Source organism: Neopelma chrysocephalum, unplaced genomic scaffold (assembly GCF_003984885.1).
Source record: "Neopelma chrysocephalum unplaced genomic scaffold, ASM398488v2 Primary Assembly neopelma1_63, whole genome shotgun sequence".
Classification (NCBI taxonomy): Eukaryota; Metazoa; Chordata; class Aves; order Passeriformes; family Pipridae; genus Neopelma; species Neopelma chrysocephalum.
Window position 1 is genome coordinate 2030049 of NW_020897720.1, and position 23303 is coordinate 2053351.

General features: G+C 39.2%; 1 protein-coding gene across 16 annotated transcripts in view; it reads right to left on the reverse strand.

Moving 5' to 3' along the window:
* Nucleotides 1-23303, reverse strand: part of TENM2 (teneurin transmembrane protein 2) — a 643539-nt gene that overhangs the window by 87674 nt on the left and 532562 nt on the right. For 10 of the 16 annotated variants that reach the window (XM_027682926.1, XM_027682925.1, XM_027682928.1 and 7 more), the window contains 3 exons: nt 18932-19127; nt 16065-16166; nt 12163-12195 (listed from right to left, as the gene is read on the reverse strand). In XM_027682926.1, coding sequence (XP_027538727.1) covers nt 12163-12195; nt 16065-16166; nt 18932-19127 — 331 coding nt within the window. The remainder of the gene's footprint in view (nt 1-12162; nt 12196-16064; nt 16167-18931; nt 19128-23303) is intronic. The other 6 variants (XM_027682931.1, XM_027682929.1, XM_027682927.1 and 3 more) reach the window with 1 other exon arrangement.

The following is a 23303-nucleotide window of genomic DNA, read 5'->3' on the forward strand; positions in this document are numbered from 1 at the left end:
CAACTGCACTGGGACACAGTTGCTTTAGCCCATCAAACTCCTCCCCATGCTGTGATAAAGCTGCATAGAAAGAAAATGTCCCAGGAAAGCTAAATGAATCTGTAGGCAGTAGACAGTTTCTTTGGACAAACCACATCTGTTCAAGTAGTTATAAAGACAAAAAGTTAGAGTCGACTCACAAGCTGGATACAAGTGAGGAACAGCTTTTTTTGTGTTGTTGTTTTACAGGTCAACATGTCACTCACCATCTGAAAGGACTTCTGTTCTGCAAACCTCTCCTGTGGAGTGGAGTGAAAACTCAAATAAAGACAATAACTCTATTTAAGCAGCACAGTTCCTTGTAAGAGGGACTGAGCAGAAATAACTCCATTCCTAAAATAAATAAAAAAAATAACCAAAACAACAACAACAAAAAACCCAACCCAAGCCACTTAGATGTGACCACCCTAGATCTAGAGTGGTCTAGACCTATAAATCTGTGCCAGGCATCTGCTGCAAGATCAATTCTCTGCTTGCTTTGCCCCTAAGTCTCATTAAACAATGGGCAATTGCAGTCCAGCTAAAGGACATGTACATCTGCTGTTTGGAACTTGTCTATGGGAAGGCTGTTCTGAGCTCCTACTTTTGATCTGGATTTGCAGGGTTCAACTTCTGCGACACCAGAGACTGGCACAGGAGAAGAAAGATTACTAGATAGTGCTGGGTCTTGAGCTAAAGAGCTCCCACTGTAGATTTTTAGTTTTCCATCACTCTGCTATGGTGCTCCAGGAATTTAAGTAAAGCTGAAAGCCATGTCACAGCTTTTCATTCCTCTCTTCATGCTTTTACCAGGTCAGAGGTCTTGCCATGGTTCATAAATCTATTCAGTCCTCCCGAAGCTTGTCTGTGAGTTGAACAGCATCTGCCTTCAGTGGTTTGCCACTGCAATATGCATTGCCACGATGTCAGTGACACCAGAACTGACTTGGGACAAAAAAGAGAATCTGTCATTTAACCCTAGGGATGAAGTGAATACAGTTAAGATTAAGACACTTGCAACTTAAAGCCGCAGTTTAATCTACAACCCTCTGCTGGGGTTATTCTACAAACTATGTGAGTGGAATATCACTTTGAGAGTGAGAAAATTGACAGAGAATCTGGGTCAGATTTTGGCATTTCCAAGACTGCCACGTCACTAGGACTGCAGAAGAAACATGTAAGCAAGAATGCAAGCAAGTGTGGGTTATAAGAAGCTGGCTTGTCACTGCTGTAATAAATGGTTCTTCCTTAATCTTTTTGGTATGGGTTTATAGGCTGTTCTGTGTGAGGAAGAGAGACAATCAAGCTGCTTTTCCTACAGAAAACTGGAGCAGGTAGCCAGAAAAAGGTTTGTTACTCCTATTTGCTAGACCATGTTGCTGTAGGATGAGATCCAAACCAATCCACACAAATTTTACATCCAGGCAGCTTCAATTAATGTGAAAACTACACAAGAATCATCTGGAGTTCTTGTTTAGGACTGTTTATGTTTCCCTATGTGAAGTAAATGGCCCTTGTTCCAGGACAGGACTGACTGCTCAAAGTCTGTTGAAGGAATGTGAAGGAAGGTGGTTTATGTAATGGAACAATCAAGTTCCATCTCATTTCTGTGGAGAGATAAGTTGCTTATCTCACAGCAGCACTGTCAAAAAGTAGACAGAGATCTTCAGGAGTTAGCTCAAGCAAGTTAGGCACAAGGATATACATCCTTAGTGAAGGATGAGTAAGCATAAGAGGTATTAACGCTAAATGTGGTTTTGGTGATGTGATTATCCCTTTACTGCTATTTGAACAAAACCAGACTGTTTTTCACATGGGTGTCAGCTGATGAACGGATACTACAGACCCTTGAGTCCTGTAGGCTGCACACATTTAAGAACATCAATTAAGCAGGAAAGACAAGCCAAACATCCCTTTAAAAGTTCCCTCTCTATAGATTAACTTTGGAGAGTTATTTTGGAGTTATGTTGATATTCCCTGATGCATGAGGAAAGGTGATTTGGTAACAGCCTGTTACACATGGATGAGGAGAGGAGATGGCAAGGGGTAATGCCCAAATGGTCTGGCATCAAAAGCCACCAGGTTTCCCAGCTGCAGCCTGTGCACACACTCCTTTCACCCACCCTTGCAGTATCCACACACATGTACTCACCAGGGGTGTTCTTCTAGAGCATGGCAAGAAACCAGTAAAGGATATCTGAGGAGTCAAACTCTTGAAGGCTGTTGCAGAACTTGGGTTAGTTACACAGCTGCTTGCTTGAGAGGCCTTCCCCTGCTACTTGAAGTTCCAAACAGGCTGTGAAGGCAGAGTTCTGGCTTGGTTTCTCTTGCTGTAGAGCAAACATTACCCTGGTGCAGAGAGTCTTGTATCACTGGGATCTAGGCTGTCAGTTCTCTACTGCAGACTTTGTTCAGTTCCTCCTCATAAAATAGACAAATTGGTATTCTTCTCTTCAAAGCTGTTTGAGTGTCTGGGCATAAATATATGCAGGCTTGAAAGGTTTTTGAACTTGCACCTACAATGCTTCCCTGTCCTGGACCAGATCACAAGCAATGCCCTTCTGTTGCTCTTATTTTGCAAGCAGCTCAGTTTTACATACAAATGTTGATTTTTGAACATGGCAGAAGAAGATTAGCTTCCGTTGTGTCATCTACAGGCTTAGGAATCCCCCTATGTCAAACTTCTTCAATGCATAAACCACAGTATTTTGTGGGGAGATGCCCATTGGTGGGGTGGTGAGGGGAGTCACCAGTCTGGATGGACAAAACTGCTCCAAGGGGTAGTGTTTGAGTAAGGGCCAGAATGGTATCCATAAGGATTACAAGCCCTAATTTTGCATATAAACCAGTTTAGATGGACACCATCTAAAGTGCCTTTACATTGTAAGTACTGCTGACTGTTCCATCAACCTGTTTTAATAAGATTATCTGAAAAGTTAGAACTCATGGAAGAACATCCCATGATTGATCACAGAATTAGACAAATTCATGGAGTGAAACTCTACAAAGGTTCCTAAACACAAAGAGGCATCATCTATTGTAGGAAGTCCTAGCTCTAGAACTAAAAGACTTTACTAGAGAAGCAACAAAGACAGGTACAATTTTTACCCTTCCTCAACTCTCTCCTGCAGGCCACCATGATAGCTGAAATCCTGGGTGAAATGGAATTTTGGCCTGAGCTTTACTTCATTAATATAACCTCTACACAAACACACACATTCAGAAAAAAAACATACTGAAGAGACACTATTTATACTCCTATGTAAGATATATTCAGCCCTTGTTGAACTGTAGAGACCTAAGAGAAATAAAGATTATTTTTATCTGTAGATGCTCCAGTTTAGGAGGAGGAAGCGAATTTCAGGCACAAAAAACCACTGAACTAATTGGGCAGTTTTGAAATGCTCTTTGGGCAGAGCTGCACGAATTCCCAGTTACATAAGAAATGAAATACACAACGGCACAATAAAAAAATAAAGTTGTTCTTTGTTTCAGTGACCACCAGGAATTGTACTGAAGACAGATAAGAGGTCAAACTTCTCACCAATGAACCTTTCCTGTGACTCTTCTGGGTGCAGTTCCTCTAGGGGATGATTAACTCAGACTCTGTAATAGCTCACACTTGGACTTCCTTCTAGCAGAGATTAAGCTGCTATTGCTGAGAGATTATGCAAGGTTTTGCCAGGATACAAAGAAAATTGACAGTCTGATCTGAAGCCTATAAATGCACTCCAGGTCAGCTCCAAACTGGAGGAGAAATAGAGGAAATATCTAAAACAAATGTAGTCTACAACTGCCTGGTTCCAAACACTTAATAAATATGAGTAGGGCCACATTGTACTGGTGTTTTTCTCTTTTTGGTATTTATGTTGGTGATGCATATGTGGCATTTAGACTAAAAATGTTAATTTCTCTTCAATGGACAAATCAGACTACTAAGTCATCAAGTGTGTTTTACTGATGCTAGAGCTGAATCCTGCTACAGTTGTCTACCAAGTCCTGGATAATTTTAGTTTTACTCCAAAAGCTACAGCCAAGTTCCTGTTCTCCAAGATGAAGTCACACCTATTCATATATGAACAATCTTAATCTAAATGAGTTTAAACCCAAAGGAATTGCAAACATTTGCATTTTAGAAAATCAGCCCAGTTATTAAAAAAGTTAATTGCTGTCAACCTGATTCAAAATGTTGGCTATAGACTTTATATTATTATTATAAACAAAATAGCACTGAAACATCCCTTATTTTTTATTACCCATCCCTTCTTACACCAAGTATTTGCCCTTAATGATTACATCTCTTGTTACACCAAGTATTTGCCCATATTTCTAAAAATTATGAGACATATGAATCTCTTATTTGTAGTCTGAAAATGCAATTATTTTGTTTGACAACACTTTCCTTCATATTTTCTGTTTAAACCCATTTTAATCAGTTGGCTGCACATTTCACTACTTGTCTGCATGCCTATTAGCTTTTACTGGAGTTCATTTACGGATATGAAAGTCTGAAATAACTTCTAAGACCACTCCATGGGTTTTTACTAGTTTATGCAGGTTTTATGCTACTTTCCTGGTGAGAAGCTGCTCTATCCCTGGCAAACTTAGACTCAAGAAAATCATCCTGGAGTGGGAGATTGAACAAATACAAGGCTGTTTTCTCTCATCTGCTCTTTGTGCCTCACAAACATGCCATCTGCATGGTCAGGAATAATGGTGTTTGAATTCAGAGGTCACTAACTTCTGTCAAGCTGAAATGTTCTGAGGAACAGCGACAATCAGGAAGACCTACAATATCTTTTGGGATGCTCTAAGGCCTTGTGCTTCTCCAGCCAGGAGTCATCTTGTAGAAATCCACCCAGAAGCAGAAGAAGAAGGAACAGCTATGAAAAACTGTCACCAGCATTGGATGCTTCAGGAGTTACTTCATGAAACTGTTTATAGAACACACAACTAATTTAAATGATTTAACAGTGCAGGAATCAGGTCAGTACTAAGAGGGAATGTACAGCCTTTCCCAACAGTCATGATCTGCTGTCCCTGCTTCAGGTGCCCCAGCCCAGCCTCACCAAGCTCTCCTGTCTAGCTCTGCCAAACTGCACATTAGCAAGCCAGGAAGAGACTCACAGAAGAATTTCCAGAAGGACAAAAAACCCATCAGGTGTGTCAAATCTCTGACATTCAGAAACCATTTGGGGAAAGCAGCACACGCTGACTTAAGCACTAAAGTATGGATGCTTTAATTAATCCGGGGTGAATTTAATTGCTTTAGTTAAGTGGAAATCGGGTTAAAAATGATGCAGAGCATGCTGGGGTGTGTTAAAAACATGACATATGAGTTGGATGAATCGATAAATTAAAAGCGCACAGATGTTTTAATTAAACCCAGGAAACTTAACGAAGACCACTAGAGACTTTTAAGCCTATGATTAATTCAATTCATTTAAAATACCTGTAGAGATATGAGGATGCCTCCATTTTGGGAGGCAAGAAGTTCTCGATCAATAAGTACTTAAGCTGTTCTACAAAAAAAATGGCAAGATTTTTATAGAAGTGGTTGAACAGCATTTATTGCACAATGAATATTTACATTCTTCTGAACACTCAGCAAACTTTTGCCTCGGCAAAAATTTGTCAAAAATATTTTTTCTCACTGCCTTCAGGGTGAGCCTATCTGTCAAAAAGACAACACTTACTGTTCCTTTCTCTACTATTGTACAAAGTACCTATTTCCATTAGATAATTGCTTTGCTTAACAACTGTTACAAAAATCTATGTAAGAATTACAAACATGTCTTCCCACGCTATCTAGCACCAATTTCCAGAACCACAGCAAATTTTTCAAATGAGGCTGGTCACTTGGTACAAGAAAATTTTGCTTGATGGATTGACCCTTATAATGTTTTCAATAACAATAACAATGCAGTCAGTAAGAATAGGGAAAATCAAAATTAAGGAAATATCAGATACATTGGAACTATTTTAATGGTGGATTGAAAGGACTGAAGCCCCATTTCTGCTTTTGTGAAAATGAGCTTAGACAATCTCACTAAACATCAACAAAGATCTTAGTTCCCTAAAGACAGTGGAGCACAGCAGGGGGAGAGAAAAAGACCACTGTGCTGCCTCACTGGTAAAGCCACAGCTGAACATAAAATTATTTTTAAGTGGCATAAAACAAACTAAACATTGGAGACAGAGAGAAAAAAAGGACATCTGAGTGCACTAGACACTTGATAAAGCTCTGCCAGGAGTCAAATATCTGGAGGACTTTCTCCTGCCAGTACATTCTGCATTCAACACTTGGTCACAGACTGTTTCCCCCTCCACTATTGCAGCAGCTCTGCAGCTCTCCCTGCCCATGTTAAAGGGGAGCCTGTTTAAAGGGGAGCCTGTATTTCTCTCTGCACGACACTAAAATGATTTGCAAACGGTGGATTGATTTGCAGCCAATCCAGTTTTGGGTCCTCCCCATCTCCTACATCGTTAGAGAGACGCACAGTTCAATCTCTTTTTCACATGCATCAGTGCATTCAAGGAAATGGAAGTTTCCCTGCGCTGGTCCTGGTTTACCACAGAAGAATGTGACTGATCAGTTTACCACATAAATTTTATGCCTTTGAAAAGAAAGTAAACAAACAAACAAACAAACAAACTCTTTTTCTGTGCGAACTAGTAACACAGAATCAGAGCTGTGAAATTCCTGCCTCGGATGTAAGCAGTGAAGTCGACACAAGACTGTGCAGAGAAACAAGTTTTACTTTCTAGCAACAGATGGAAACAAACAGATGTTGAAATCAGCTACTGTCACACACAAGCATGTAGATCTCCATTTGTATCTTGATAACTTCATCACGAGAAAAACTGAGCAGGAAGGGAAAACTAAACTATTTCAGAGGTTTCAGTCGCTGTCTCAGTGGAAAGAACCAGTGAGAAATCAGAAATGATGCTCCAAGCTCACAAAAAGCAGCAGTAAGGACAAAGAGCAAATACCAGAATTATCCTTCCAAACACATGTGTTATGATTCATAACAGAGAAGCACTAATAGCACGAAGTCACCTGTGCTTCCATAAAAAGGAGGAAAAAAAGTGAGATATTTCTTCCAATATTTTTGGTAAAATTTTACACCTTTCCCAGTGAATGCTGTAAAAATTATTGCTTCTCTGGTAATGGTTCAGCTCTGGCTAAACATCAGTGCAGTAGATGCAGGATTACACCCACAGGCTGCAGTTTAGGGTATTTAAAACCTAACCTGGTTTGGTCTCATTTTAGTTACTACTATTTGCCTTATTAAATTTACCAGAAAAGATTTAAATCATAACATGTTGAACTTCACGGTTCCACAGTAGCTGCAGATATTTAAACATTTTTCTACATTTGAGTTAGAGATTTTTTTGTTTGTTTGAGAAAGTGAAGGGGGATGACAGCTAACTGAATTTAATCTCACCCGAACAGGGGCTAAATATAGACAAATATCTAAATTACAGGTTCAAACCTAGACATAATGTAGGTATGAAAAAAGTCATGAATGCTGAAATATGAAGCTATGATTCAGGGCTGTTTCTGTTATTCAGGGATGGCAAATGTCTAAGGATCTTTTAAACCAGCTGTATTTCTATGACATGATTTACAATACTACTTAATCATAGCTGCTTCAGTGACATTTACCATCAACACAAGGACTCCAGGATGATCCCAACACAACTGTAAAGGCAAACTCTTAGAACTTAATGAAATAACAAACACCAGTACAAGTCCAGGGAGACAAAGCAACCTGAAAACAAAATGTAGATTGCAACACAATTAAATAAGCTAACCAATTAAACATAAAAACAAATTACAAAGCACACAGCACAGTGAGCACAATTCAGCTCAGCAGAGTATAGTCAGAGCACAGAGATTCTTGGCCACCAATGGAAGTATTTGAAAGGAAATAAGATTTTTGGCTTGCCAGAACCAAGCTGCACAATGGCCTGTGTCCTGCATGTATTTGTATGCATGTCCACTTCCCTGCTGCACTGGGAACCTTTTGAAATATTCTACTTAATGGAACGCCATTGAAACAGAAAATATTTGTGCAAATAGATGTGTTTGTGCTGCACGTATATAAGAAGAGAAGAAAGATAAAACAAGTGAAGTAACTGATAATACAGCAGCCTTCAAAAGCAGCTGTGAGAGACCAAATGAATGTACCCAGTTTTCAATAAGTATGAAAATATTATAGAATACTGTTGAAGAAAAATCCATTAGTAAGATTTTACTGCATTTCCATGTGCTTTCCATCTTGGACATAACTAAACTTTCTTATCATATTAAGCCAGTAAAATTTGGTTCCAGTTCAGCTACAGGACTGCCCATGGCTCTGTCTTTGGTCTCTAAATTTCTACATGTTGGGTAGTGAATGATCAGATAAAGATGCCTGAGTGTTCACTGAAATCAGAGATTCCTTACATGTCCATTTTTTACCTATCATGTTTTGTCCATCAGTGGCATTAGCAACTTCTCTCAGTTACTATCTTCTTCCTTCATTATTGAACTCCTCAGTATTCCCCATTTTTTTCTTAATCCTTTTAGCTTTGTCTTTGAAATTTTCTCCTACAGAATAAGTCTGCCTTCCAGCTGCACCACTGTACTACAAGCTCTTTGGGACATAATTTCAAGTTCATAGGCTGCAACTTGAATTTAGAAACATAGGAAAGGGCAGTGCAATCCACATGCACAAGTTTGGCATTTTAATACAGAAAACAAATGCTAGTTAGGTTGCTACACTAGATGCAAGTATCAGGTATATTTAACAACATTAAGTAAATATCTTAAAAAAAATTAAAGCATTTTTGCTGCCCTGTAGAGGCACAAGTATAACAAAAAGAAGGAAGGGCATGCCTCTAAACAACAGGAGCATCCCCACTTGAACTGATTCAGGACTAGCTCTTTTGTAGATAAATTCTTTATAACCTAAGTTCAAAGCTGGAATCAACAGAAGCCATAAAAACCTTAAGAACAATGAGAAGTTAATATTTTGCATGTTGAAAGCTATATTTTTTAAGCCTGTCTTCTCAAATATTCCCAAAGCTAAAAACAGCTCCTGGGTCCTATTTCAACTTTGCAAATATTCTCTTACAAAGAATGTAAAGGATATGAAGCACCAACTCCAGCCCAGTGCAGGCTGGGGAGTGATCTGAGTACTCTTCTGTCACCATCCTGTCACTAACAGCACTGCTAATCCTCTCTTTTAATCTCCCATGTACTGCAGGGATAGGAACACATTTTAAACAGCAATGAAATGTTAGGATGCTAAATGACTTGTCTTGTAACAGAAATTTAACAAGGTATCTGTTGTAGAATTCTGGAGTCCAGGCTCTCCAGTCCCCTGTTCTTACTTCTAATCTCCCACAGAATTCATGAGGATTGATGAGGAAAGCTGCAGACTAGACACGAGGGCTCCTGTATTCTATTCCTTGGCACTACTGATTGTGTGCCTTGAGCCCCTTTTGGAGCCATGACCACTAACAATCGGAAAGAATTCAGCCTGTGACCCCATCAGTTCTTGGCTCCTGTTTAAATTGCCAATTAGGAAGAGCTGGAGTGATGGATTTTGCGTTGGCTCTACTTGTCTACCTGACACTGGATCAAACCTACTACCTCATTTCATGCAGGCAAGTAGCAGCTGATAGACAGCAATGGCTGTCAGTCATTGTCAAAATAGCTTTCATGTCCGTTTATTTATTCTGTAATTATTTTAGGCAGAGTTAATGGCACAAACCCCTTTTACAGTCTACTTCAGTTCTGTAAAACTAAGAAAAACGAGGGCAATCACTGTCCTGTACATAAAACTCACCGCAAGGCGACTGAGGACACGATCACTTTGCCAGAAATGAAATAAGTCTGCTAATAAAATATGAGACTGGGAAAACGGGAAGAAAGTTCATAACAAAGGCTTTTTAAGGAACTGAGTCGGAGAGGTGGGAACTGCTGGAGAGGAACGTTGCCAAAGACAGCCTTGTCTGTTCAAGTATCTAAATGATGCTTCCACCCACTGTGAGAGAGGATTTGAGTGACAAGCCAGGGCTGTGCTGCTGCTGCAGCACGCACATGAGTTGGCACACATACACACATAAACACACATAACCCAAAAACAAACCCACCCAGAAACAGATACAAAGAGAGAAGCTGAACACGCTGAATTTTGTCAACTGCAAGAAAGGATGTGAGATATGTGTGGGTGACAAGTCAGGAATGCAGTATTTCCAAAGAAAAGCATACTTTTTTTTTCCCCCAAGAGTATGATGTAAGTGATGAGACATGCTATGATTATGAACATGTAAAATGCTTACCAATGAAGTTATTTCTTCCTTAATTTATCTTTTCACTCTAAACCCCTATTTCTCAGCCTTAGCCTGCATTCTTGCTCTGTCACAGTGGATAATACCATCACTCCACCTATTATTAAGGTTCATAATCTGGATATTCTTTTTTACTTGTTTTCTCCCCTCAGGCTTTGACAAAGTCGTACAGATTTTTTTCTGCATTGCATCTCTTGGTCAGAATTCTGCCCTGGCTTTCAGCAAATAAAATCAACATTAAATAAACACCTTTTTCAACACGTTGATAAATTCAGTCTTATTCAGTCATGTTTATATGCAACAGTGCTGCAAAAATTATGTTGTTAATTTGTTAATCTATCCTTCAACTGTGTCAGTTTTCTTTCCTGGTCCCGTTTCAGGTCTTTTCCTCCTATCACATGGAACACCAGCTTCATGCTCTAACTCCATTTACAGACCCCCTTCACCCCACACTGTTCACTGCTCAAATTCTGACTTCAGCCTTTCTAGGATTTAGAATGCTTTTGAGAGTCAAATTTTAAAACTTCCTTCTTTGAGCTGTTTCCTACAGTCAGTGTCCCCATTTGCCCTCCATTATCCACCAGATGTTATCTGTTTGCCCCATTATTCCTCTTAAAACTCTATTTTGCACAGTGTACCCCTAAACTGAGAACAGTCACACTGCTGGTATGTTTTTAACACTGCATAATAACTGTTTTTCCTTATATCTCCACATTAATTCTCTTTCAACTTGTATAGATCTGGTTAGTTCCTGGAGTCAGGCACAGCTTTTATTTATTTGTTTTGCATGTAAAGTACTACCCACAATAGATTAGCTTTAACAAATACTATTGCTCACGAAAATCTCTTCATAATACCACAAACCCAGCATTTTTCCCATTCTATTGTCCCTCTCCAATTCTTTGCTCTGCAAACCAACCTGGTGTGGGTGTCTGCATGTTTAATCTGAATAACTTCACTTGTCTGATCTACAACCTGTTATTGCACTGAGTCACTTGAACAGTACCAGACACACATTCTATTTGTCTGTGCCACGGAAGACCCAAAGTGCTGCCTCACCTCAGGTCCCATCTCCTCTGTGCAGGACAGGCAAAGGAAATAGACTATTCAGTATTCAGTTTTCAAAGTCCAGGGGGCCTCTGTCTGCTTGAGCCATTTTTAGTTCCTAAAATTTCAAGCCAAGTTTTGAAGACAAACACTGTTTTCCTAACTGACATAGAGAGGAATTACAAGCTCCTATACATTACCAGCATATGCCTGATACCATTTGTATGTGTGGGCCACGTGCTCTACACAGCAATGAACCAAGTACTGAATTATTCAGCAGGATGCACCCCAAAATTCATGTTTTCTCCATTGCAATCACTCCCAGAAGATCTTATGCCACTGGGAGCATTCTGGACATGGCACAAAGAGAACAGTTTCAAGCAGCTTATTCAATTGATGAAAAAACATTACTTTATGCACTATTGTCCAAGCAATAACCCTCCGAAAACCCTCAGAGTAAGAAGAGTCTCAAACAACTGAAATCAGAATAACAACTGAAAAAAAGCATGAGTTGCTTTTTCTAGCAATTATACCTTACTTACCTAATAATTGTCAGCTTTTTACATTTTTATACACAGATTAATAGCACACACACAACAAAGAAAATGGCAGAGGTAGGAACTCTTATTGTGGTGCAAACAGCAAATCCATTAGAGTCAATTTAAAAAGAGAGACTACACTTTACAGCTTAGTAACTATTTCAAACTAAATAGATGTTGCAAAAGAAATAAAAAGAAATTTAAAAAAACCTACCCTTTTTTTTATACTTATTAAAGTGGCGCCGTCCTTTGCCAGTAAGCCAAAAACAAACAGAATGAAAATAAAATAATGAAAAACCCACACAAGGAGAACAGGAAAAGAAACCGCGAATAACATAAATCTGATTAATTAGAGTTCTTAAAAATCAGATTAAAAAGTCAACCGATCAAACATCGTACAAATTTTTGGTTTTAAAAAAATCCTAAAGCCTTCAATCCATTCAGATTAAAATATTAAACATGTTTCTCATTACATTGCATAATCAGCTAGAAGTATCTGCTAAATGGCAACTTCATGGCAGTTGACATAAGCTACTTGAGTCCATTTTTGTCCTTCTTTTACTAATCGGACACCATCTCTTAGCAGGCTATGCTCATCATGCCAATGTACAAATCCCGTGTGATGGCACATTGTTCACCTTTCCAGATTAGCTAAAGATGCTTATGATGCAAATCCTAGCATTTCAAAATGCAAAATTAAAGGAGGCTCTGTGCACAGTTGCAAAACAGTATATGACAGTGTCTTTGGAAGTAGCTTTGTTAAAGGAGTGGAAGAGTTGCATGCCCTTCAAATATCTTCTGAGGTGAAATGAAACTGTAGCCAACTCTGAGTCACTTCTAGGAACTCAACTCATTGTGTCACTGAACTCTACAAATGGTGAATGCAGGATGCCTGCTTGCAGATTTACCACAGAACTTGAAAAACAAAACTATGAGCAGACATAGACAGCAGGAACACTAAGGAAGAAGGACATCTTGATATAACTCAGTGGTTATGTCACAGAGGTCACAGAAAAATAGAGATGAATATAAAAAGGTGACAACACACCAAAATAAGAAAATCATAGCTGCATGTCTGATTCTTTAATTGATCCTTGGCCATAGCATCAGTTTTCATCAATAACTCCTACAGATAATTGTGGACAGGAGGTTACTCACAGTGCAGGTCAATTCACAGCAAATCTTCCACTGGCTTTAACTGCACACACTTGCTTTGTCAGGACTCATCTCCACACACTGAATTATCCTCTGATCAGCAGATTTTCTTTTTCTTTGTATGCCATGTCTTATCCACACGAGATCAAAATGTACCATTACCTTTTCTGCATGTTAGATGCAATTCTTTAACCTTAATTAGGTTAGACTCCAAATGATTTCAAAGGGAATCCTGCCCCAGCAAGGATGGAGTAAATCTGTTGATATTGGATACCTGAGAATAAGCTATTTCCACAGGTAAAGGTGAGAAATAACCCCCCCTCCCCAGTATTTGGCAGGAGTGTTTAGGAGGGGGAAGTTTGTACCACTTCAATCAGGGTATGAAAGTACTACAGCCTGTGGGGTTGGGCCAAAAGTTCATCTCTTTCCAGTAATTTTCATGGTATTTTCCTGGAGCTAATGGATCTTCAGTCATGTCTGTGCTGTCTCCCACGGCTTTCCCTCATTTTCATCTTTTAGAACAACCCGGATGGAGTAGTACCTGTGCACTGCCTGCAAATGGTTTGCAGGGGACTCTGGTGGCCTCAAGATCAGCCCTGTAATAGGGCATTCACTGCTATAAAGGATCATGCTTCCTATCTATCAAACTTGGGTTTTACCCAAAGTGAAGCTCTCAGACTGCTGTGTTGCTGCATGGACCAATTTCTAAAAGCCATCCGAGGAGCTTGTTCACATTTCCCCTGTATTTCTTTATCTGAGTCTTGCCTCAAATTGTTCTACAGGGGAGAAATGAGACATTGAGAGATGTGTTGCTAGGGAAATAATAATTAAAAAAATCCGATGGAAAGAAAATCATTATACTTCCATACCTGTGACAGCTTAAATATAAATTTAATATTACTGTAAATTTACATCTAACATGTGTCCATACATGTCATATGCTGGAAAAGATGCAATTCTCTATCTCACTGTACTGTGTTTTACCATGCATACAATCCCAATTTTGATTTCTGCCTTCTCAAACTGCTCTCAGATATAATGGGCAGTCAAGCGAGCAGAAAAATCTGTGGTCATGCAAACAGGCATGGAAATGCCTGTGAAATGGGTGAGGCACAGAGCCCTTACACCCAACTAACTCAGCCACAATTCTGGGCAGGGCTCACAGGGTAATGCTGTGCAGTTCTGTGCCTGCACAGAAACACGAGTGCTGTCAACATGCCCCTGTTGTCATTTTAGGTACCTTTCCAAGGTTCTTTGTTCTTTAAAAATACCACGGTGTCTGACAAGAAAACAGTAGAATAGTTGAAAGAAGCTTCCAAGAAAACATTCCTGCTTTTGAGGGGAAAGAGACAACACAGAAAGGACAAAGCAGGAAGCAGAGGGAATGCACTGAGGGGCAGGAGAAGCCTGACAGATACAGATACAGTTTGACGCCCTAGAAAAAAAAGCTATTTTATCTGTCACAGCCTGAACAAAGTATTTTCTAGCATTAACACAGCATACAGTGTCACACAGAGGTTGAGTACACAATGCAGGATTGCTCCACAACTCAAAATGCAAATGAGTTGATATAATGGCCATGTATGTGTGAAGGGTGGCAGTGAAGCACACAGTCACTGCATGCACACTTTCACAGGTTAACACCACAGAAATGCATACAGCTGTCAATCTGTATTTATAGCACACATTATCACACCATTTACTTTGTGGGATACAGATATCTCCTCTCTCTATTTGCCAGCTGTCTTAATTTCTCAGGTAATCAAACAACATGCACGCTGTATTTGAAGCATTCTTCAAAATGAGCAGGGCGAGCACTGAAATAACAGCATTAGCTCTCCAAGGCCCTTGGGGTCTCTATTTTATTTTATTTTTTTTATTTTTATTTTTTGTACTGGGCCATCTTCAAGAGCCAAATATGGAGACACTAAAGGGAAATTACTCCCTCCAGTACAACTACAACAGCTACTCAAGGAGTATTTCACAGACAGGCATGAGTATGCTGGATGCTACAGCAGGGAGAGGGGTGGGGCACAAATAACTGTCCTCAGGACTGGGTCAGGAGTCTAAGAAGAAATGAGCAAATTTCTAAGGTCCTTCAAGTTATTTAAGAAAGCTTTCAAACACCAGGCATTCCCTCTTCGAACTCTAATAACCCTATCCCCGTGGAAAACAACTGTGAGCACAACATTGATAGTGTGCCTAAATCTCACACAAACTAAGAAGGAAGCAAATTGTAAAATGTTATGAGTGTCCTCAGGAACATCAGGGAATACAAACAAGCCATTGAATTTAGACAAAATATCTGATACTAGCCGTATAACTAAAGAGCTCCTCCTTTATGAATCTTTTCCCTGACAGCTATCCTAAACTCTCAGAAAACTTAATAAACACATTCTGCCAATCCACAGATGTCATTTAGATTTCTGCTTAATCCTTGACAGTAATGTATTTCCCAGTTTTAGTTGTTAAAATTTACAACTGACATTTAAGAAAAGGTTTATTTTAAGATTTTATCAAGGCCTACTTATTTTCCTACAAGAGGAGAAGTTCCTTTGGTCAAAGTAACTATATATACAAGAAAGATGCTTTGGGCTAGAAGTAAGGCTTAGGCAAGCCAGCATATATACTATATGCTGTCAATGAAGAGAATCAGTCTTTTGTTGCAGATCAGTTAATGATTATCAGAAAGCATTGATAATTCATCCACTTTTACAGAAAATAAATTTATTTTCTGCCATTTCTGCCTGCTACCTCTGCCACAAAAAAGCTGTAGCTATACAAGTTCATAGGTAATGTAGAAATACTTCCTCTTGATCCTATTGAACTTGAGATCTAAGGAAAAAAAAGCACATTGATCTATTTGAATCTAGCTTGGACCCATGCTAGCAAGCAGGCACTGCAGATCCTTACATCACAAACACACACTGTGGTTATTTGTAAATACAGGGAAAATGATACCTTTAGCACAGTCTGCTCCATGAAATCCTGGAAAACAGTGGCAGACACCTGAGACACACTCGCCATTCCCGTGGCAGTGACGTGGGCAGTCTTGCACCGAATCTGAAACACAAGAAGCACAGGCAATCAGCCTACTCATTTTTTTGCTTCATTTTTCTTCAGTTTATTTTGTCTTCAGTGCTTAGAGGAACAACCCCTAATAATATGAACACCACAAGGTTTGGGTGAAGCAGAATGTACCAAATTTTGTGGCAGCATGATTAAGTGTTGAGATCCAGCGATACACTAAAGTGTCATGTTCAGTCTCTGGGCACCATTAGAACTCAAAGTCTTCTGAGAGTGCTCAAGCCCTCTGTTCCAACAGATTGGTGGGACCTCTTAAGACCTTCAGAGCTATGTTGAAATTCATATTACGTAGCAAACATAACATTTCACCAGGAAAATCAACACTCTCCCTCCTGCAATGAGACACTGTTCCTGCACAACCGCTCTGCCATGGGACACTGATTATCCCAAGGACTGTATCTTCCTTGCCTTCTACAGACATTTAAAGGCTCATTAATTAAGCTGACAAAAATATCTGCTGAACGTGACAAAAAGGAGCTCTTTTCTTCTGGCAAATACATTTGATCCTTAAAAAAAAATGAATTAAAAAGGTGCAAGTGGCTCTGCAAGAGGATGAAGGAGAATTCTGTAAAATCCGAGGACAAAGTTTAACATTAGAGTGACTGACTGAAGTGATGACTTCAATAATATGAGGAGAATAGGCACATCAGCCTGGTAACATTTCAGCTGTACCAACACACTGATTTTCCATGATTTCTGTTATTATTTGGATAATACAGACACTGCTTTGCATAATAACAACCTAGAAATAAAATTCCAATTTTGAAATGAATTCTTAAAATCATTTTAATTTGAAAGCTGTTGGATTTCAGTGGAACATATTTTCAACACTGAATTATTGGAGCAAAAATCTAATTGGGCAGTTGTTACTCTTCACTATTACTCCAAACTAAATGGCTCTGCCAGTCCCAGACACCAAACCAAGAGCATCTGCACAAGACAGAAAATAAAATTTGGATTTGGAACCAGCAGAAACATACAGAGTATTTTTTGTCAAATTAAACTTCAAAGAAGAAAAGGATCCAAGTACAACTTTAAATCTAATTTCTCAGTTGCAGGACACCAAATACAAAATGTCTAAAGCAAATTCTCCAAGAGATGTCATCAGCTTGGCCTCCTGAAATGATTCATGTAAACAATGAAGAGAAAAATTGAAATGTAATGCTCAAAGATATCAATTTGTCTCATGAAGGAGCTTGTTTATAGATTTATTCATTATTTTGCTTCATGGCACACAAAAGCATCCTTCTACGTATTCAAAATCATGGTAAATTTAGTATTGTCTGGGAGTTAACATAATTTCTGTTATTCTTTCTCCTCTTCCACACCAGAGAGACGTTCAGCTGTCTCAGATCCTTTGATTGTGAAGTGTCTGATGTGGGTGTGTGTAGAACAACCTCTGAACCAGATAAAACACTATACTTTTCTCTGGATTTCATTCCAATTACTATCATTGCACTACCAAGTAGTCTACCTGACTGTTAGACCTTTGATGGTCTTGAAAGCTGTAGCCCAGACCAGATAACTCTTTTAGGGGCAGCTTATGATATCCTAAGGTTTTCTAAGCACAACAGGGGCATAACAAGATACAAGCACAAATGTTGGTTTTGGAGAAGCAGAAAAAGCCTTCTGTGGGCAAATATGCAAATCTCTCTCTCTGTATATATATACATCAACATGTATAGCACCTGAACTCTTACAAAGCCACATATAAGCTATGAAAAAAACAATAATTTCTTCATCTTAACTGAAGTTAACAGAAATAATTATGTTCATACTTAATGACAGTATTGACTATCCACCTACACCCTTCTTGGGACTTAAGCCAACAAACTGAATTTTATAGTAGTGTAAAAGGGAAAAAAATTAACTTCATATTATTAATCAAGGCAAGGTTGGAAAATACCTCTGACTATTCGGTTTAAAGTTTAAAAACTGACTTGTACTTTTTGCAGCTTCTCTTTCCCTAAACTAACAGGAATGACAGATTTACACAATACAGTGTCATTTAACACTTCACCAGCCAGGGCAGAATATAAGATAGACTATCTCAGAAATTGTTATGCCTCTGTGACAAGACAGTCAGCAAAGTTAAATAAGTGCTTCAAAGGTCAACAAATCTAACAAAGCCTGGAGAATTTAGACTCACTTTGATTTTCAACTAAATGTAACTCTATTCTTCTAACAAAACTGCAGGCAAGATGTTTGGCTCTTGATTCCATCATGTTGAGGAGACAACTCACTATTAGGTGAGTGGTAAGCTATAAGACAGCATACAGCTAATTAACTGACTCAATTAATCTCTAGGGTGGCTGCAAACAATAACCTCATTTGCAGGTATCGTTTTCTTGAGCTGTCTTTCTCCTAAGATTAAACAGCTCTCCTGTTGGATCCTATTCCACCTGGGTGTAAAGAAGCTTCTTCACAGAAGCAAATAAGAGGTATAAAAATGACAGATAAGGGAGAGGAATATTAACTGGGGAATGCTTCAAACCAGACTGAACTTATGTGAGCCTTGTGTTCCAAAACTAGGCTCAAGATGTATGGAAATGCTAAAATCTTAAGAGGGAAATCAGCAATTAAAAATTTGCTCTTTGTCAAGAGTAATGTTGAGGGAAAATAAAAGCACAACATAACATAAGGACAAACAACAAACAGAAGATTACAAGAAAGTATTACAACTTTAAGTAAGGGAAGGTGTAAACAGAAAGGAGAAATGCTCAGCTGGTGGAAATACCTACCCAAAATGACTGTACTGAAGGAGACCACTTCCTTATCCTTGCCATCGTTGTAAAATGCCAGGTGCCACAAACCCACATCCAAGTACTGGACAAACACGGCCTCATTCTGAACAAGGGTCTGAATGCTCCGACGTTCCCGGGGGGACTCCACCACACTCCATTTCTCTTTGCCATCCAAGCGTTCCATGAAATCATACTGCAGGGTAAAAAAACGGGGGAAAAAAAGAACAAAACAAACCAAAAAAAACCAAACCACCACAAACAAACAAAGCCACAAACAAACAGAGCTGAATACAGAGTATTTCAGCTCAAAGTCTCCTCTACCTTGTTATAAAATGGTATTTCTGAAAGACAGGTCAATATGAAACTAACATTTACCAGTTGACCATAGAACACACATTCTGTGAATTATGCATCTTTCTTCTGTATAGGTGACCAAAAAATGTATAAATGGTATTGCTTAACAGGATGGTTTTTGAGAAAAAAATTTGAAATCTATGATTTAAGCCGTTACTTTTAGGTTCCAGCTTTCAAAGCTGAAAACGCTCAGCCTTGGAAACACACACCCTTTTCTAAGCAATCACCTACAACAGATTCTTGCTGCAAGAGGAGCAGACATCTGAGATGTAGCTCCAGACACACCATTGAATGGAAGCCCCTGGAATGTGGAATAGGAATAGCACAAACAGGAAATGTGTGTCTAAGTTTGGATAACGCAGCACCTGATAAAAATACACTGCTCAAGTTTTACATTACAGAGTAAAAGTTGCTTACCTGAGGTTGTTCGTGGAACAATCAGGGGCAAGGATGGCACAATAACCAGAGGGAGCATGGAAAGGAATAACACAAATCAAGTGGCTGAAGGAATTGAACTTATATTAAGGAAAACTGAGAATTTCTGGTTGGATGGTTTCCAAGTATGGTAGAACATTGCATTAATCTTTGGAAAAGGGATCAAACAGAGCAAGTGATTATTTAGAGTATAAGAGGGATGGCACCATTAATGGCATGGAACTAAAAAAAGAAAGAAAGAAATTTAAGATGAATGTCAGATAAGTTTCCCATCTATTAAGCTCAGTAAATAGCCTCCCAATGGAGATGCCACAATTAAACAGGACTGGAAGAAATATTGGTTAGTCTACAACAGGGAATAACTCTGCATAACAAAGCAGCTGGACTAGCTTTCCTAATAGGCTTTTTTCTGTCTTTATTGTCTGTGATTCTGGAGCTCTCAAGCTGATGCTAATGCTCAACTGAGTGGCTCTCATAGTCCCTATCTAAGGGAAGCCCTTAAGAAACAACAAAAACAATATATCTAATCTTTTGATAGTTGTATAACAAGTCCCCTATGAAAACACATCTTGTTTTAGACACATTTATCTGTGTAGGAGTAGATAGAGATAGATAGACATGTCTAAAGAAAGATGTATGTGTTCAATAAAATACAGTAATAGTATGTGCTTGCTTGCCAGTAGCTTCATTACATTTCCCTCCGTTATCTCTAACACATACAGGCTGTGCTTGCAACAGCTATGAGCAAACATCCACCTTCCCTTGCTCTCAGTTTAAACAGAAAACTGTAATTTTGCATCCTAAACAGAATAAACATCCACAGAGGGTTGTCTTGTACACAGCATTCCACTCATTAACAGCGAGTCCTAGCAAATAATATACAATATGCAATAAAATAATGAAGATTCTCCCTTCTAGTGGAAGAGACTGAATGGATTTAACACTTTAGTGCCATGCCTCGCATCTGTCTGAAACTGGGATATAAAAGCTCACCTTGCCAGTTGAAAATCTCTATATACCAGCAATACACTCGGCCTTACAACAATGGGAAACATGTGGAAGTTCTATTGACTTCCTAGTAAACATGTGGATCTGACACCAATATGTAGCCACAAAGGAAATCCATGGCAGGGAGGAATTTGAGCCCAAACCTACTAAAGCTAAAAGCTATCATCACATTATCCTGCCTTTCCTCTGCCTTTAAACATGGGACAGTGCAAGAGAAGTGGAATAAAAAGTGTCACCATACTGTTAATATCAGATTGCCATCCACTTGAGCCTTTTCTCACATGGGATTTTTACAGGGGAAGGTAAATCAGGCAAATTAGTACATTTAAGCCAAAGCACACCAGAGATTTAGAGAAGTCCTGGCATGTCAGTAATTTTCAGAGGATCCAAGGTACCAAACACACATATCTCTATCTCTTAAATCAATGACATTTGGAAATACTGCTAAAACCCACTGTCTAACAGCCAGAGGTTAAGGACAGACTCATCACCTCCTTGGGAAATGTTATTACTTGGGCAACATCTTGGGAAAAAGAAATTGTGCTCTTCAGAACAATCGTTCACAAAGGGTCAACTAAGGAAGCAGCAATAAAAGCTGACATTTCTCACTGGCAACACGCTGTTCGTCTCTGCTTGTGCTGGCAGGTTCCTCTGCCTCCCCTCTGTTTGATGCTGATTCCACCTCATGGAGTGGAGAAGGCTCAGCAGTTGGCCAGATCGAAGGGGAAGAGTGTTCAGCCTGAAGCTGCTTGAAGTAGTTTTAGCTGCACAATCTCTTTTCACGATGACGGGTTGTGACCCAGTGAGAGCAGATCCCTTCGCACGACTCCCTGTAAGGCTATGATTTTAACTTTGGTACAGTTAAGGCTGGCATTGCCCCTCTTTGATCAAACTATGAAAAATAATTTAATGCTCAGGCAAAAAATGACTAAACCTGAATAACTGTATGAATGGTGAAGTACTGGTGCAAACTGATACAGAATATAACCATACATTTTTATCCCTCTTTGGATTCCTCAGGACTGAAGGGGGGGAGAAAAAAAAAAGATAATGATCTGTTGGTTGTTCCCTGGGTGTACTAATCTTAATGTGTCAGCAAGGACTAGGTATATGTACCCCAAAATTGAAAATCCCTGACTGAAGAGTCACTGAGATGGCACTGTGAATTCATAACCCGATCAGATTTCTTCACATGGTTGGCTGAATCATCATTTTGCTTCTCCTGGCCCTGCTGATTTTCTGATTTACCACACTTGAGAGATTAATTACTTTTATATAATGTTGTGCTGAAGATATCAGTCTTGCTTTAAAGCTACTTATTGGCATATATGAATAGATTAGAAGACCCATCTAGGAAAAGAAGGCAAGTAGTTTCATGATCATTAAGCAGCAACTGTGGAATTCTTAATCTAACACACACAACACAACTGCTAGGGAAGAGACTGCTAAATCACATGAATTAGGGAATGCATGTGTCAAACCAAACCCAAATCTCTGAAGCAATTTGGATGTTTCAATGACTTTTGACTTTTTTTCCCTTTTTTTTAATGATCCTTTATATTTCATGGTTTCATACTACAAGTCACACAAAAATGGTAAAAACTGCTCAGGAACAACATGCAGCAGAAATCCCAAATGACTACATCATCAGAGTTCAATTTTGCAGCAGGGAGTACTTACTATGATTAAAGCTCCATATAAGCAAGTGACTTGCCAACCTACCTCGCTAAACAAATTCCAAATTCACACTCTCGGTGAGTTTGTTTATTTTTACTACCCAGCATATCGAAACCCTACTGCTTACTTTTATTTACAAACCTAAAATCTCATACTAAGTTCTTTCTGGGCAATTTGTTTTTATAATTTCTCCATTCAGTGCTTTCAGTGCATTTTATTCATAGGCTAATAAGAACTTTCTTTTTCCAGTAACCATGGGGAGTCAGCAAAACAGTTTTGGAACTTTACATATGCAGTTGTGACTCCACTGCACAGGGCCATCCATCCAGCACAGATCCACTGAGCCCAGTGTCACAGAGTGAACTTGTGAACACTGCAATGCAGAGAGAGCTCACAGGGGTCAAGGCTGAAAATGCAGAGAGCCTGCATAACCTTCAGGGCCTTTCTTAGATTTGAAACTATTTTCATGCCCCCACAAAACGCCTGTTTGAAAATAGGAATGGAAGAAAAGGATTTCTCAGAGCTCTTGTCTTAATAATGGATGCAAATCCAAATGGAGGGGGAGAGCACATTTGGCATTGTGGCTCTTATTTGCCTTTATGCCAAAGCCCTGTAGGATCTAAGCAGCCAAGAAAACATATGTCAGGGAAACTTGTTTGCAAAGTGCTTTAAAATTAGTTCTTCATAAAATCCAGTTGGTAATTATTAATTAAAATACAGCCATGAAACATCTGATACCCTCAATGATAGCCAAGCAGTTTGTTTCCACATTTGGATGTGACACAAGCTGACCAGGGCTTGCAGCACAGCACTCACAGACAGGAGGTGGTCAGAGCACCTGAATATGTTTGAGCACTGGCTAAAACCCAAGGTAACACTGAAGCTCCCCAGCTCT